The sequence below is a fragment of the Akebia trifoliata genome, chromosome 15 (assembly GCF_017979445.1).
Source record: "Akebia trifoliata isolate Shusen 1 chromosome 15, ASM1797944v1, whole genome shotgun sequence".
Taxonomy (NCBI): Eukaryota; Viridiplantae; Streptophyta; class Magnoliopsida; order Ranunculales; family Lardizabalaceae; genus Akebia; species Akebia trifoliata.
In genome coordinates, this window is record NC_141389.1 from 7951759 (window position 1) to 7967596 (window position 15838).

Genomic DNA, 15838 nt, shown 5'->3' on the forward strand with positions numbered 1-15838 from the left:
CAAAGATATAAGTGAACATTTGGCGACATGGTTTGGGTATAAAACATATATTGAGTACAAGCTTATGAACCAAGCATTGGATAGAGAAAAAAGAGGGAGGAGAGATGTATTGATTTATACTACAAGAATTACATATGTAGAGCACTATTATTCTTACGGATACAAACAGGACAGCTTCATACATCACCACTAACTTAAAAAAAAGCTCTATTATTTTCGAGGGAAGACTGCATAGAAGGTTTGAATGCAAGTTAGGATGACAACAAAACTTGCAGCGAAGAAAGCAAAACCGGTCCATGGGTTACTAAAATGAATGTGCAAGAATTCAACCACAGAGATCCTTGTCTTGCTTTTGTAATGCTTTTCAATGCCCTTTTTAACTTTGTAATAGGCACGAGGATCTGGCACCAATTCGTTTGCCAACTCGTTGAAGAGTTCAGCAACTTGTTCGTCACTGCCAAGGAAATTGAGGAGTATGCTCTTGGAACGTAACTCCTTCACGTCTTCAGCATGATCGATGAGAGAATCGAGGAAACATATATAGGATGTGACTTGATAATCATGGGAAGCATCCGGACACATCTCAAAGGCGATCAAGTTGAGAAACTTGTCTTTGGTTGAGTCATCGATGGCTATCGGAGGAAGTGAGAGCTCTCCATAGACCTTATAGGAATGAAAATGAATGTCCTTCAAGCAACTTGTATGGCTCCTCTTAAAGTTAATACCCACTGTTTTAAGTTCTTTGATCGATCGAAATGATTGCCAAACGCCATAACTCGACTCAGATGAATCAGACTGGCGACAATCACCTAACAATTTTGTTCGAAGAAGGTCGAGGAGATGAAGAGGTTGTTGTTCTAGATCTCTACTCGAAGTTGTAAATGACACCTTAGAATGACTCCCAGGAGGATTCACTTGATTCTTGATAAATGTGTTGACCATTTCTTTACCTTCATTTTTGGGGAATCTAACACTCATCAGCACCTCGAGAACCAAAAACGGGAGTTGGTTCTCTAGCAAGAACAAGTCTCTCTGTAAGAAGGCCGTAATATAGCAACACGTTGTCAATTCACTGTGCTTGCTTTTCGTGATGCATTCAATGAAATGAAGAACAAAGCAACCATCCAAGAACATTAAGCGTGTAAATGCTTCATCATCATACAGTGTTGTGGAGCCTTCGGCATAGTACTCCCTGGCTTTAGCAAGCACCTCTACAACTTTGTTGTAGAAGACCTCAATCCTTATGTCACAACCTGAGACGAATCTCCGTGCAGCTGCATTCTTGAGCTTCTCTATCATCTCGAATTTAGGGTTGCCATGGTGATAAGGACCGATAGACGCCACTGCAGGAAGAAAGCATTTCTTGTGTGCTTCGATCTCTCGTAATCTCCGTGGTATCTGTTGAATTCGTGGCCTGATACCCGTATTTTGATCACCGGTTTCCATCATTATGTCAATCAACCAATCGTCCCTACTTCTTGGATGGTGGCTACCTTCTGTGGTCATACTAGTACCTCTCTCACATTCATCGGCTATTGATATAGGCCTAGCATGGCTTCTGCTCATTTCTCCGTCTGCTTCAGTAATCGATGTCCTCTCGGACATTTCCATTGTTGAAACCAAATGAATTGTATTGGTTCGTTCCATTGGAATACGACTCAAAGTGTGTGATTCTCAGTTATGGAGATTGCACAATGTACTTGAATTTATATAGCTGTGAACTAACTACCATGTATAGATAGGATAGTATTGCTGGAAGTTCTAAGAATCATGGCTTCCTCACATACCAAGTAAAGGATAAAAAGGAGAAAAAATATGGATTATTTGTAAATGATTGGTGTGAACTGAAGTACCAAGTTGGAGTACTATTGCTAGGAAGTCTTAAGTATCATGCTTTACTCACTTACCAAGTAATGGAAATTAGTATTTTATGATTTTCTTTCTTTTCTAATGCAGATCTTTGCAGTAGCTACAAGTGAAGAATTATGTGCTGTCTCCATAGAGGGAGAAAAAGATGGGTTTGGCTTTGTTCTTTTTGTTTCAAATAAAAGGAGCATCTCTCCCAAATTGGGAAAAACAAAAGAGTTCAAAGTTGTGAATGTGAACGTGTATCAATCAAGGGATCACTATGATTGGGGTGCGGCTGTCAATGGATCTGGTCCAGATAGGACCAGGTCGATTTGGAACCAATATGATAAGGATCGGATAGGACCCAGAACTGATCCAATAAGCATTGGAGCAGAATTTTGTCAGATTGGGCGTTTGTTGGACATTGATTTAATATCCAAACCTACCAATAAAATACGATCAGATTCGGATCTGGCCAAATGCGTTTGAAACACAAAATCTAAATAAACTTCATAGTTTTGAACAAAATATAATATAATTTAAATATTTTCTTGCATTTTATGGATCGGGACATGATTGGTCCAGAACCGAAGGTAATTCCCAGTACTTTATGTGTTCATGTAGGTATATACCGGAAATTGGCAATATTAATTAGAAGGCCTAAGGCCATCGAATTTTACAAAATTTGACGGACCAAACCAGCATCTTTTTATGTCAAATTCATTTTTTGATGGCTTGAAGCCATTGAATTCAATGCTGAATTCACTGCTGAATAACTGACAAAATTTCCCCAAAAAAGACGAATTTAAATTTCACCTAAAAAAAATAGAGCTGCTATTTGCGGAACTTTTACTTGTTACATCCCATTTCTTAAATTATTTACTACACCCTAATTAAAGATTAAAACACACCATCATTATTGCCTCAACATCACAAAGCATTATAACACATTCAAAGAATTGAACTTCAACAATTGTCTACAATTAAGATTAAACTCATATAAAATCCTAAATCTAACAAATAGAGCTCTCTCTCTCTCTCTCTCTCTCTCTCTCTCTCTCTCTACATATATATGGGGGTGAAGTTCTGAAGGGAAATAATGCATCTTGTAAGGTAGTGGGGATAGACACAGCTCGGGTGCAGATATTTGACGGTATTGTGAGGACATTATCAGATGTCAGGCATGTTCCAGAATTAAAGAAAATTTTGTTTTCCTTGGGTATGCTAGACTCAAATTACTATTATTACAAGGCAAGGGTAGAAGTTATTCGAGTTTCTAAGGGTGCTCTTGTGGTAATGAAAGGGCTGAAGAAGAATAGGTTGTACGCATTGCAAGGACAGACAATTATAGGTACGATGCCAATATCAACAATAGATTTAGACACCACCAAATTGTGGCATATGCGCTTTAGGCATATGAACGAGAGAAGGAGGACAGTATTGAGCAAATAGGGTTTCCTTGACGGGAAGAAAATTGAAAAATTGGACTTCTGTGAGTATTGTGTTTTCGGGAAGTAGTGCAGAGTAAAGTTCAATACCAGAATTCACAGAACCAAGCGTATTATGGATTATATCCATTCTGATGTATGGGGTCTATCTCCGATTGTATCACATGGTGGAGGCAAATACATGTTGACGTTCATTGATGATTTTTCGAGATAAGTCTGGATATTTATTTTGAAAAGCGAAGATGAAGTTTTTATCAAATTCAAGCAATGGAAGAGACTAATAGAAAAACAAATTGGAAAACAGATCAAGAGATTGAGGACTGATAACGATTTAAAATTTTGTTCTGTAGAGTTCAACGAGTTCTGTAAAAATGAAGTTATTGTGTGGCATCATGATCGATGTATAAACTTGATGTAGATTGCAGAGATAAAAATTAAAATATGGACTTTGAGTAAGTCAGATTCATTCCTCAGGGACAGATGGGATTCACTTAATATTCAAGTTGTAAATCAAAACAGAGTTTAAAACAGATTAATTGAAAAACAAAATAGATCTGTTGCACAAATAAGATGGAAATTAACTTGTAATTGAAAAAAAAAAAAAGTAGAGATTGAAGATCTAAGAAAGAGGGCTTAGAGAAGTCAATCCAACCTTTGCAAACCATCCATAATGCAGATTAATTCTAAAACTAACTCAATCCATGTAGCAAGTCATTGCTCATGGATCGGAAGGTGGGGCAGTTAAATCATTAAAAGTAACCAAAACTTATTCATGAAAATCCTAATTTGATTGAGATTGTCTAACTTATATTTAGAATCTTCACAGAGCATAATCGTTAAATGAACTTATCTAAATAATGGCTATCAAAGTTGAATCAGAAATATAAGTTAGATTACCTAATCAAAGGAGAGTTTTCAGAATAATTAACATGTAAGAAAAATAAAGAATTAAAACTACATTAGATGGATGAATTTACTCTGGCATTCTTGACCTCTCTAAAGAGAGTCTAGCCACTCATTGCAAGGTATATAGTTGCAGCAATAAGAAAATAAAGAAAACAATAAATTGAGAAGATAATGTAAAATAGAGCTGCAACTTGATTTCTTATTTAATGGCCTCTCAACAGAATTACAATAAAAACAACAACAAGAAATAATAAAGTACTCTTGATGCTCTCACTACAATCAAGAATCTCTCAAAAACTAAAAAAAACTACAGAGAATTACAGAGAGAAAATGAGAAAATTAAAGATGATCAGAGAGGACCCCTTCTTTGATATCAACCTTCTAATTTATAACATTTGTAACCGGATTATTGGGTTGATTTTTTTGGATGATTCGATTCGAGAGGATCAGTAATAATGGCCGAACCATCTGAAATATTCTATGCGAATCTCGAGGCAAGATGGCTTTAGGACACCCTGGCGTAGTGACGTGGTAGCTTTTACTGCTCATCTTCGACCAAGCTTCTTTTTTTTGCTTGTACATTGTAACCGTCTTTGTTTCATCGTTTGGTAACTTCTACATACGTTTTATTTATCTGCAATTAGCAATAATATCTTATTAGCTTCATTAATTGGAGAAACAATTTAGTTTTGTAATTATTCACAGGGACTAACATTTAAAATGTGATAGAATTTGTGAAATTACGGTCCTAAAATCACATTATTGCGACCTTATCACAGCACATAGTACGGAAGGCACCACAACAGAATGGGGTTGCAAAACGAATGAACATGACTCTATTGGAAAGAGTGTGGTGCATGCAATCAAATTCTACTTTGCCAAAGCAATTTTGGGCTGAGACTATTAACACAACTTGTTATCTTGTAAACAAGTCTCCTAACAATACTATTGAGTTCAAAACTCCAGAGGAGGTCTAGTTAGGATTTCTTGCTATATATTTTGGGTTGAGGATATTTGGATGTCCAGCATATGCTCATATAAATGATGGTAAGCTTGAACCGAAGGTAAAAAAGATGCATATTTCTTGGATATTAGGCTGGAGTAAAAGGTTATAAATTGTGGTGCCCAGATGCAACAGGGAAAAAGTTTCTTATAAGTAGGGATTTGACATTCAATGAGTCTATCATGTTCAATGCAAAGGAAGTACTCGATACTGAGAGACCTTGTGGTGTCATTGAACAGGTGGAGTTAAAGGCTTTTGTTTTCAAAAATAATAGTATAAATGATTTAGATTAAGATGATGAAAAGCTATGACAGGATCCTAATATCGAGGATGAGGTTTAGTTACAATAGTACAGCTTGGCTAGAGATAGACAACGCAGGCAAGTTAGATTACCTCAGAGAATTGTTCATGCAGATTTGATAGCTTATGCACTTAGTGTGATAGAGACTATGGATAATAAGGAGCCATGCACCTATCAGGAGACTATTACATGTGAGGAGTCAACACAGTGGTGTGTTGCCATGAGTGAAGAGATCGAGTCTCTTCACAAGAACCAAAAATAGGAGATTCTTGAGAATTCAAAGGGTTAGAAGATTGTGGGATGCAAATGGGCCTTCAAGAAAAATGAAGGAATTCCAGGTGTTGAAGATGTTAGGTTCAAAGCACGATTGATGACAAAAGAGTATACGCAGAGGGAAGGTGTAGATTTCACCGAAGTTTTCTCGCCTGTTGAAAGCGTCCTCGATCCGCGGGGTGCGCGGATCCACTTTTGACCCTTGAGGTTTGGGAGTCGCCACCTAGTTATTACAGTCTAAGAACCGATCAATGACTCTAAACGGATAAAGAACTAATCTAGAACAGAAAAAAAAACTGAATTCGGGGATCATGTTACGGGGTTGGAAACTGTTAGGCACCAACCCCACCCGGCCAAAGCCGATCTCTACTAATTTCATAAATAAGTTACATTGCTAAAAAAAACCTAGATAATAATAAAAAAAATAAGAATTTATACCTTTCAGATAGCACAGACCTTGTTCCCTCAGATCCGACGAAAACTGCTCCTTGTACCGTACTCCTTACTTCGTTCTGTCTCCGGACTTGATTTCTAATCTCCGAGGTAAGGTATCTCCTTTTTTTTTATCTGGATTCTTCAAGTTTGTTATGGATTTTGGGGTATTTTTGAAGGGTTTTTAGGTGTTTTTTAGGCTAAAATCGAAGAAGGGATATTTGGTAAGGAGTTGAGACTCCAAAACTAAGGTTTATGGGAGGCTAGGGGCGCTTTTTGACCTACTTCTCTTAAGGTTTATGATTTGATACGAAAATAGGGTGTGATGACCTCTATTTATAGATTTTTTTAAGAGTTGATTTAGATATAATTAGTGTTTAATTAGAGTTCTTTTACTTAGAGTTGTATTTTAGTTAGAATTATTTTAGGTAAAGTTGTGTTTTAATTAGAATTGTTTTAGGTAGAATTGTGTTTTAGTTAGAACTCTATTAGATAGAGTTATTATTTAATTAGAACTCTATTAGGATTTTGACTTTTGGTCTTATTTGATTGACTTTTAATATTTTGACTTTAGTCTTAATTGATTGACTTTCAATATCTTGACTTTAGTCTTGCTTAATTGACTTTAATTTTGACTTTAGTCTTACTTGATTGACTTTAAATACCTTGACTTTAGTCTTGCTTGATTGACTTTAATTGTTTGGAGAACTCCCTCTATTATATCTTTAATTCTTTGGACCCCCAAATGGAGGGGTCCTTAAATAAATATCTTATGAACCCTCAACAATTTTACTTGAGAGTCCGATTGATCGATTTTTTTAATTCAAAATTTTAAATTAATTTCATTAATGTTTCACTTTAATTATTTAATATTTTATTTATTAATTTTGAAAATTTTAATTATGAAAATTGTGAAATTACCGTTTTGCCCCCGGAGAGGACTTTTCACGTTTTAAGTCGGTTTTTAATGTTCTAGGATGTTTTAGAATCGATTTTTCATAAGGAATTCAATGGAAACATTAGTTTGTGTCATTTATGAAATTTTTTGTGTGAAATGGTCATGAACTTTATGAGGGCATTTTCGTAATTTTGTCAAATTCTGTTAAAATTGGCGAAATGATTTATTTGATTTCGATTTGTTATTTTTTGTGTTTGAATAGGTTTTTCTAATCGTAACGTAGGCTCTAGGGATATTTTAAGGTTAGGGGTATTTTGATAATTTGATAATTTTTTAGTGATTTTTATCGTGAAGTTTCTTTTTATCTGAAAAATGATAATTTCTAAGCTTTCTAGGGTCGTATTTTCCTAGCATAGCGTGGTTTCTAAGGTTTTGTCAGTTCGAGATACCTCATCCAGATATCTGAAATATATCTGGTAACAAAATAAAGCATTGGAATAAACATCCATCATTGGGAATCGTTGCGATCAGGTTGACGAGTTGATTAATCAGGCGAGTGCAAAAATGGGGTGTCTACAGATGCCCCTCTTTCGTAGAGGGTTGAAGCAAACTAGATAGCAAATCTATTTTGGTAGATAGTGCGATATCCGAATGCCAAAGCTAGTGACAGTTCATTTTGCAGCCTGATTTAACAATTCGTCAAGGTGTTCAGATCCTTAAGGGCAAAGCTCTCCCCGAATTAAAAGGTTGTCAAGTCATTGAATGAGAACTCTCACTGACAGTGCCAGATCCTTGAATTTTAGAAAATTCTCCTTGACCAATGCAAAAGTGCACGTGTGTGCAATGGTGTGATGATTATTGAGTAAAAATGTGTCAGGTCCTAGAGATTTTCTCTCACTGACAATAATGATTCAAAATTGAGATGCACTTATGCAACAAAAACAATCATGGCAAGGTTTAACAATGTGGTAATTGGAGTCATAACATTATAGGAACTTCATTAAATCCTATTTGAAATTCTTTTTTAGAGTTCGAAAAAATTTGAGTCTCATTTATCGAACTCGAGCCTATTGTAGCCACACTTCACGGGCTAAGAAACTTAAACAATCCTGTTAATTCATTCTATGATTCCAAAAATTTGGAGTCTCGTTTCTCGGACTCTGGCTAAGGTTTACAGGAACTTAAACAATCCTATTAAAATTAGAGTCTCGTTTCTCGGACTCGAACTAACGTATATAGGCACTTCAAAAAAACTTATTCATTCTATGATTCAAAAAAGTTGGAGTCTTGCTTCTCAGACTCGAACCTAGGTTTGTAGGCACTTCAAAAAGCCTACTCATTCTATGATTCAAAAAGTTGAAGTCTCGTTTCTCGGACTCGAACTTAGGTTTGTAGGCACTTCAAAAAGCCTATTCATTCTATGATTCAAAAAGTTGGAGTCTCGTTTCTCGGATTCAAACTTAGGTTTGTAGGCACTTCAAAAAGCCTACTCATTCTATAATTCAAAAAGTTGGAGTCTCGTTTCTCGGACTCGAACTTACTAAGTCACGTTTCTCGGGCTTAGATTTATAGGAATTTAAACAATCCTATTAATTCATTCTATGATTCAAAATCGAGCTCAAAGTTTGAAAGATCCGGCCTTTATTGGCTTATCATGCATCTGGATTCATAATTATCATTGGACTTCACCGGACTTTTAAGCTTTTGTAAGATTTTCTTTTTATCATGTGATTAAGAACAAAAACTTTGGAATTAAAATGACCTTAAAAAATGCCCCTAGTTTCAAGGTTGACTTTAACAGGGACTTGATTACGAAACTGATGGAATAAATTGCACGAGTAACTATTGACTCTGATATATAACAGGCATAAGAATTGACATTCCTTTAAATTTAAGACTCTTAAGGTTATCATATGCGCAATAAAGGATTGATCATTTTCTTTCGAATTTCTTTTGAAAAAAAACTTGAGCTGGACTTAAAAAATCTTGATAAATATTAGAATAGAAGATCTTTCTCTTCAAAGTGGTTGATGGTTCTACATTTTCCATTAGTGAACACTTGAACAAGTAAACATACTCTTGAAGATCCTACAATGTTCAAGATGACTTCTGATTTTTTCGACTTCAACATTGTCTTCGTCGGATGTGAGCTCTTGGCTGAAAAACGAATATTGTGGCTTGAATGGTTCTGCATTTTCTAGTTTCTGCATAAGTTTCATTTTGAATTTTTCTTCTTGATGGGACCTTTCCTCCCATTTGATGATGCCCTAATTTTTTCCTAGATCGCCTCTTCAGGTTTTCAATTTAGCGGGCTTTATTTTTCTTTTTCTGATGATGTCTTGATTTTTGCCTAGGTCGCCTTTTTAGGTTTTCAACCTAGCAGACTTTCTTTTTTATAGTTATACCCTAACTTTTGCATAAGTCGCCTTTTAGGATTTTCGACTTAGCGGGCTTTTTTTTTCTTGATGATCTTGAATATTTAACTCGACAGCTTCTTAGTTTCCTACACCTTAACCAAGTCAATTAGCATTCAGGAGGACTTAATAGGTGGGCTTAGGACATAGTTTAGAAAGAAAGGGTAAAATGCTCGATTTTTCAAAATGCCCCTACTCTAATATTCTATTTTTTTTTTGTTATTATTTTCTATAAATTATTTTGACTCTTTTTCTCTAATGCCCCTAGTTTGACATTCTTTTTTTTTTTTTTTCTAACGCCCCTAATTTGGCATTATGTTCTTTTGAACCTTTTAATAGGGGATTTTCCTTTTGGATGACACTTTCCTTAAGAGAATACATTTTTTTTTGCATGACCAGGCCTGAAGTAACTTCTCAGGTTGCCTACGTACTCCAAATACTTATTTTTCTTTTGGGATCAAGTTAAAACGTAGTTCATACTAAGATTCCCTCCCAAGGTTGGTCGGCGTGATTTAGAAAGAAAAAACTATTGATTTTTTTTTAAAGACTGCGAGGGGCTAAAGAAGGTTATATTTTTTTTTTTATAAGACAAGGAAATGGTTCGACCAAAAGAGGCCTCCTTTGATGAAATACTAGTTGATTTGGTTAAGGTTTTAGGAACTCGATGTCTTGATTATTTTGTCGAGTAAGGTCTTCTTTTGAGAAGGAATAATCTTTAGTCTTCTTCTGAGAAGGAGTAATCTTCAGTCTTATTCTACGGAGTTGAGTGAGATTGAGTTCTTTGTATTTGAAATTGACTCGTTCAATCATTTCCAAACTTCGAAAGAAATATCATATTCTTTTGTGAATGAGAACTCTCTTCACTCGAGTGAAAAACATGATGAATCATTTCTTGTGGATCTTAACACCTTTGTTGATGGTTTCAACTACATCATTCTTGACTAATAATATTTGATTTTGAAGTTCATCATCAACTTTAGAATTTGATCTATTTTGGTGTAATATATCAATATATCATCATGAGACCAAGTAGGAATGTTGTTGAATTTCTCAAGTAAGTTTATAATTCTCTCATGTTCCCTTGGGGATAATATAGTACCAATTTGCACTTCTTGAGTGTACTCTTTAACTCCAATATTTATCAAATTTGGTTAATGAGCTTTAAGTCATTTCTCAAGTTAGATTTTATATTCACATCATTATTACACACATGATAATCAAAAGTTTCTTTCTTTTATTGGAATTGAAAAGAACATAGATTGACAAACCTAACTAAAACCCAAAAATAAAGATGACTAACTGAATTCAAAGACTGACGCAACTGAAGCTAAAAAAAAAATTAAGACGACATCATTATGAATGGAGGGACACAATTCTAGAGTCTATGCCACTTCAGTTATCTTCGATGGATGACTTGAACTTGCCTGCTTTTACTATCTCTTCATATTCTGATTCAACCCTGTCATATACGGGACAACCCGTTGCTTCAATGATTTCTCTGTTCTTCAGTTCTGTCACTGTCTTAGGGTAGTTGAGCTCATTCTGGCATGGAGCGAATGCACTGTTAAGACCAATTGGGTGAATGAAGAAAATTGGGTCAATTGATTCGGGTTTGGATATGGATATTAGGTTCAGAGTAGGAGGGGGTTGATTTTGAAAGGTAGGCAAATGGTTAGTCTTAACATTGGGAGTAGTAGGAGTGGGTATGGTGACTTTTCCTTGTTCAATCAAATCTTGGATAGCATGACGGAGAGTAATACACCTGTCAAGAACATGACCAGGCATCTGATGGAATTCACAGAATTGCCCATTATCCATGTTTGGGAAAAGAGGATTAGGCAAAGGCTTAGGTTGTAAAGGCGTTAGCAATCCCCTTTTCATCAATTTTTGATAAGCAATACTAAGGGACATTCCAAGATTGGCAAACTGTCTCCTAGGCTTAATTTGTGAAGGCTGAGTAGCTTGAGAAGATAGTGCGAAGGAGGTGTTGGCCACTTGTAAGGAATTGACATTAGGTTTGAAATGTTTGGGTTTTGACTCAGACGAGTTACCAAAAAATCTCGAAGCATAGGCATCCTCAACTTGATTTCCAACTTCAAGGAGGGATTCAAAAGTAGGAAGGTACTGAGGCATCAAGTACTTGGCATAATTTGGAGTGAGATTCCTGAGGATAATCTTGACTTGTTCCTTCTCTTGAGGTCGGTCCCACAATTGAGCGGCTTTAGCTCTCCATCGAGCAATGAACTCAGTGAAAGTTTCTACGGGTTTCTGTTTAGTAGTTTCTAGGTCTCTTCTTGTAAGTTCAATATCCGTGTTGAATGAATACCGACCAATAAACTCCTTCATCAATTAATTCCATGTTCTTATCCGAGATGAATCCAATAACATTAACCAGCGTAGGGCAGGACCTGTAAGGGTTCTTTGAAAAAGTTGTGCCATCTGTTCTTCACTCAAACCCTGAGATTGCATGATGCCGACATATACTTTTAAGTGAGTCCTAGGACATCCAATACCGTCAAACTTCTCCATATCTGGCATTGTGAACTTCTCTGGCAGACGGACTGTGGGAAACAAGATCATTACCCCTAATCCAAGAGTAAGATCCTCAGGGTCTTTAATATTCTTCAAAGCAGTTTCAACCTGAGTTATTCAATGAGCTAGGACAGGGTTGACGTGTAACTGATCATCTTCTTGATTTTCAACGAGGTCAAACACATCCTGAGATTCTATAGCTTTATCTTTCCCTTTTCAATTTTTCAGGGATTCAATTTGTGTTTGGATAGAAGCAATAATCTGTATTTGAAAAGATTCTAAAATCTGACGGAGTGCAGCTTCATCCATGGTACTCGTTTCTTCTCGTGGCAAAGACTGACTACTTAGCAATGATACTCTGGAAAGACGACTATTTTCACGGACCCAAAGTGGTACAGATGGAGGTTTAGAACGTTTAGGACCAATTATCACCTGATTGGAAGTAAACCAAGGTTAACCATTGACTCTAAAGGTTTGACTCTTAACCACATGATTAAAGTTTCGATATAGAATAGTCCAAGTCCAGTGGAAAATATCGAATCCAAATGCACTATAAGTCTATAGTGACCAAGAAAGTGAGAAAGGTTAGACACGGGTCTACCCCTGATTGGGATTGAACTTTTGATCAGACAAATTAATTTGATCCTAAGATCGAATCTTTCTATACAAAGTGGTCTGGATCTTTAAAAGTGAAACCAATTAGTCTAACTAATTTGGTATTGATCAGTTTGATCCATTTGTCACTTGGGCCAACTGGTTTAAGTGGTTCAAAATAATCGGTACATTTCAACGATTGGGTCGGACCGATATTGCGGGTTTTGTTTGATCAGTCTGAATCAATTCACCCACTTACCTGTTGGTTGGATTAAATTGAGCAACCCAGGAACACCCATAGTCAGTTCAGGTCGTGACCTATAGGAAAGCTTCTAGACTCTAGGTTTACTACGTGCAATGCAATTTATCTAGCCACCCTTGCCCAAGCACACCTATATACCGCTCGATATGTGGTGACTTGGTTTGATATACCGTATAGGTGATAATCTAAAACCTCAATTCACTTCTCTGAAATCAAAAACAGCCAGTTTGATCCCCAGTTGAGAGGTGGCGCACAATGCTGAGAAAGGACCCACTTAAATACCTCTCGTCTAGAATAGACGTAGTCTATCCCCCTCTTACAATAGGGTACATCGGGGCTGGATCTCGCTTAGACACCGGTTTTGACCAAAAAGTACAATTGATATACTTGGATTATCTTTTATATACCTACGGGTACAAGTCAAGAGTTGTAGCTTTCATAAATGGTTTGGCATCTCACGAGGGGACCGACCACGTACTAGTACTACGTTGGCAAGCGGGACATGTGACTGTATGGCTCACAATAGGTCAAAGGCTCAGGTCACTCCAGCCTGGGTGCATCAATATACTTCTCAGAATCACCTGATCAGACGGTATTGATGTCCTAGTTTGATATACCCTAAGGTACGTGACTGAAGTTGTGGTTTTCATGAATGACATCGTATCTCCGAAGAGACCGGGCCATGCACTAGTGCCACGTTGGTTATATAGGACATGTAAGTGCAAAACAGTAAACGTGCATGTGGTGTGTGCAAAACAGGGTGGGGTGTGCCCGGGGCCTTTTTTAAATGAATGGGCCTATGGGTCAGATCAAATCATCACAATATGGATATTAGAAAAACAAGATCATAAAACATAAATCCATAACATCAATCAAGATCAATGCACACACGTCAAAGATATATATTAATTAAGATTATGACATATTAGACAAGCAATCAATCAAAATAAGGCAAAAGAATACAAAAATGATTAACCAATCAGGATAGCACAAAAATAATTAATCATCAATCAATCATTTAGATAGGCACGAATTTTTTTTTTTTTTAACTGAAAAATAATTTAATTTGACCAACAAAACGATATTTCCAAACTTACTAAGGGTCATCGGTAATCCAATACCATAGCCTTTTTAGATTTGATGGAAATAATTTGGATTTGATAATAAAATTCTATTTTTTTAATTTAGATCTAAGGTTTTGAAAATTGGTAGGGATGAAATTTAAAATTAAATATCAACCTTTAAAACAAAAATTAAATTTAAAAATTTTCTTGAAAATTTCTTTTAAAAATTCTTAGAATTTTATTCGCTGCCATAAGCATATGATATTGGATCATGCTCTTAAATGCTACGTGGTGAGATAAAAAATCTTTAACAAGATTTGAAATCTTACTACATTAGTAAGAAAAGCAATTTCGTCTTTTTTTTTTTTTTTTTTTTTGAGTTTAAAGGCAAGATTTTGAAAATAGGTGGCAATGAAATCTCAAATTTAAGGTCGAAATTCAAGATGAAAATTAATTTTAAAATTTTTCTTGAAAATTCTCTTTTAAAAATTCTTGGAATTTTGTCCGCCACCAGCACGTGGCATTGGATCCTGCTCTTGGATGCCACGTGACGTGGTCAAAGACCCTTAGCAAGATTTGAAATCTTACTAAAGTGGTGAAAATAGCCTTAGCCCCTTTTTTTTTTTTTTAACCCAAACAACAATAAATCTGCCAAGTAAATTTAAAAAAAAAATTAAATAAGAACAAATAAAAAAAGTGTTGTTGTCACGTAGGGAGGTCAAAGATCTTTAAGAGGATTTCAACACTCCTAACTCTTTCTTTTCTTCTTATAATGTTGCTGCCAGCATACCCAGCCCACAACACCCCCTATATTGTTTGCTCCAAAGGTTAGAAGGTTTGCAATGAGAATACCAATGGTGAGCATTAATTGGAAAAAGATGTTGAGCACACCATGACACTACTGATCTGTTAGTCTAGAATCAATACCAAGCAAAATGCCACAAGTAATAAGCATACATATATTAATAACAGCAGCACTTGTAAAAAAAAATAAAAAATGAAACCACTTGCCAACATTAGAAATTTTAGTCCAGACTTCCCTCTAATAAATCAAGAAAAAGGTAAAAGGCACCAAAGCCGCCCCAAAACAGAGAAAATGTGTAATAAAAGAAAATAAAATTATCTCCATTGAATTTAAAGTACTAACTCATCTTTTTTTTTTTTTATCTCTGATCAGATTCCTCACGTTGCCAGTCAAGACTTAAAAGACTCTAGAGTTTACTCTTTCTCGACTAAGTGGATTCTTCTGCAAATATCAAGACTACCCAACTGAGGTTTCGGCTCATTTCCTATTCAACAGAGATCATTGATGGAGAGCCAATGTATATCTAATCAAATTGCCTTCCTATTAAGGTTAGAAACTTTGAACCTGCAGGGCATGCGTTCCATCTGGCTGCGCTTAAATTACACAGTTTTTGTGAGGAAGAAGACAAAAATGTCCATATTTAGAATGTGTCCATAGTTAAGGGCCAATCTTATATGGCTTCCTCGGATTCATATAGCAGCAAATGGAGGGATAAAAATTGGTCATACAACAAGACTACCATGCGTTGTTGGGTTACCATAATGGTTTCCTTCTCTTCCTCTAGATTTATCTTAAATCTAATATTGGTATCAAATTCGACTTTTATGTACCTTGTTTTCAAGATTATTGAAGTAAACTACAAACTTTTCGCTTCGTACACTTGCTTGGATTTAATGATTTCTAATCAATCTATTTGTTCTCTGATATGGGAACCAGAGTCCCAGATAGCAACTTAGAATAAAATTGGAAAAGAGGGTAGAAACTTTAACACATGGGTATTCGAATTCTAAGGAATTAATCAAGAAAGAACCCACCACAGCATTAAAAACTCATCGAGA

At 35.8% G+C, this 15838-nt stretch overlaps 1 protein-coding gene across 1 annotated transcript; it reads right to left on the minus strand.

Annotated features, from left to right (window-relative positions):
- Positions 1-210: 210 nt before the first annotated feature.
- LOC147384188 (UPF0481 protein At3g47200-like) lies at positions 211-1611 on the minus strand. The gene has a single exon (XM_086424877.1). The coding sequence runs from the start codon at positions 1609-1611 to the stop codon at positions 211-213; it is 1401 nt and encodes a 466-aa protein (XP_086281003.1).
- Positions 1612-15838: the final 14227 nt, after the last annotated feature.

What these genes read in the sequence shown, in the direction of transcription:
- LOC147384188 (XM_086424877.1), bottom strand. Translation starts at nt 1,611, where the DNA reads ATGGAAATGTCCGAGAGGACATCGATTACTGAAGCAGACGGAGAAATG.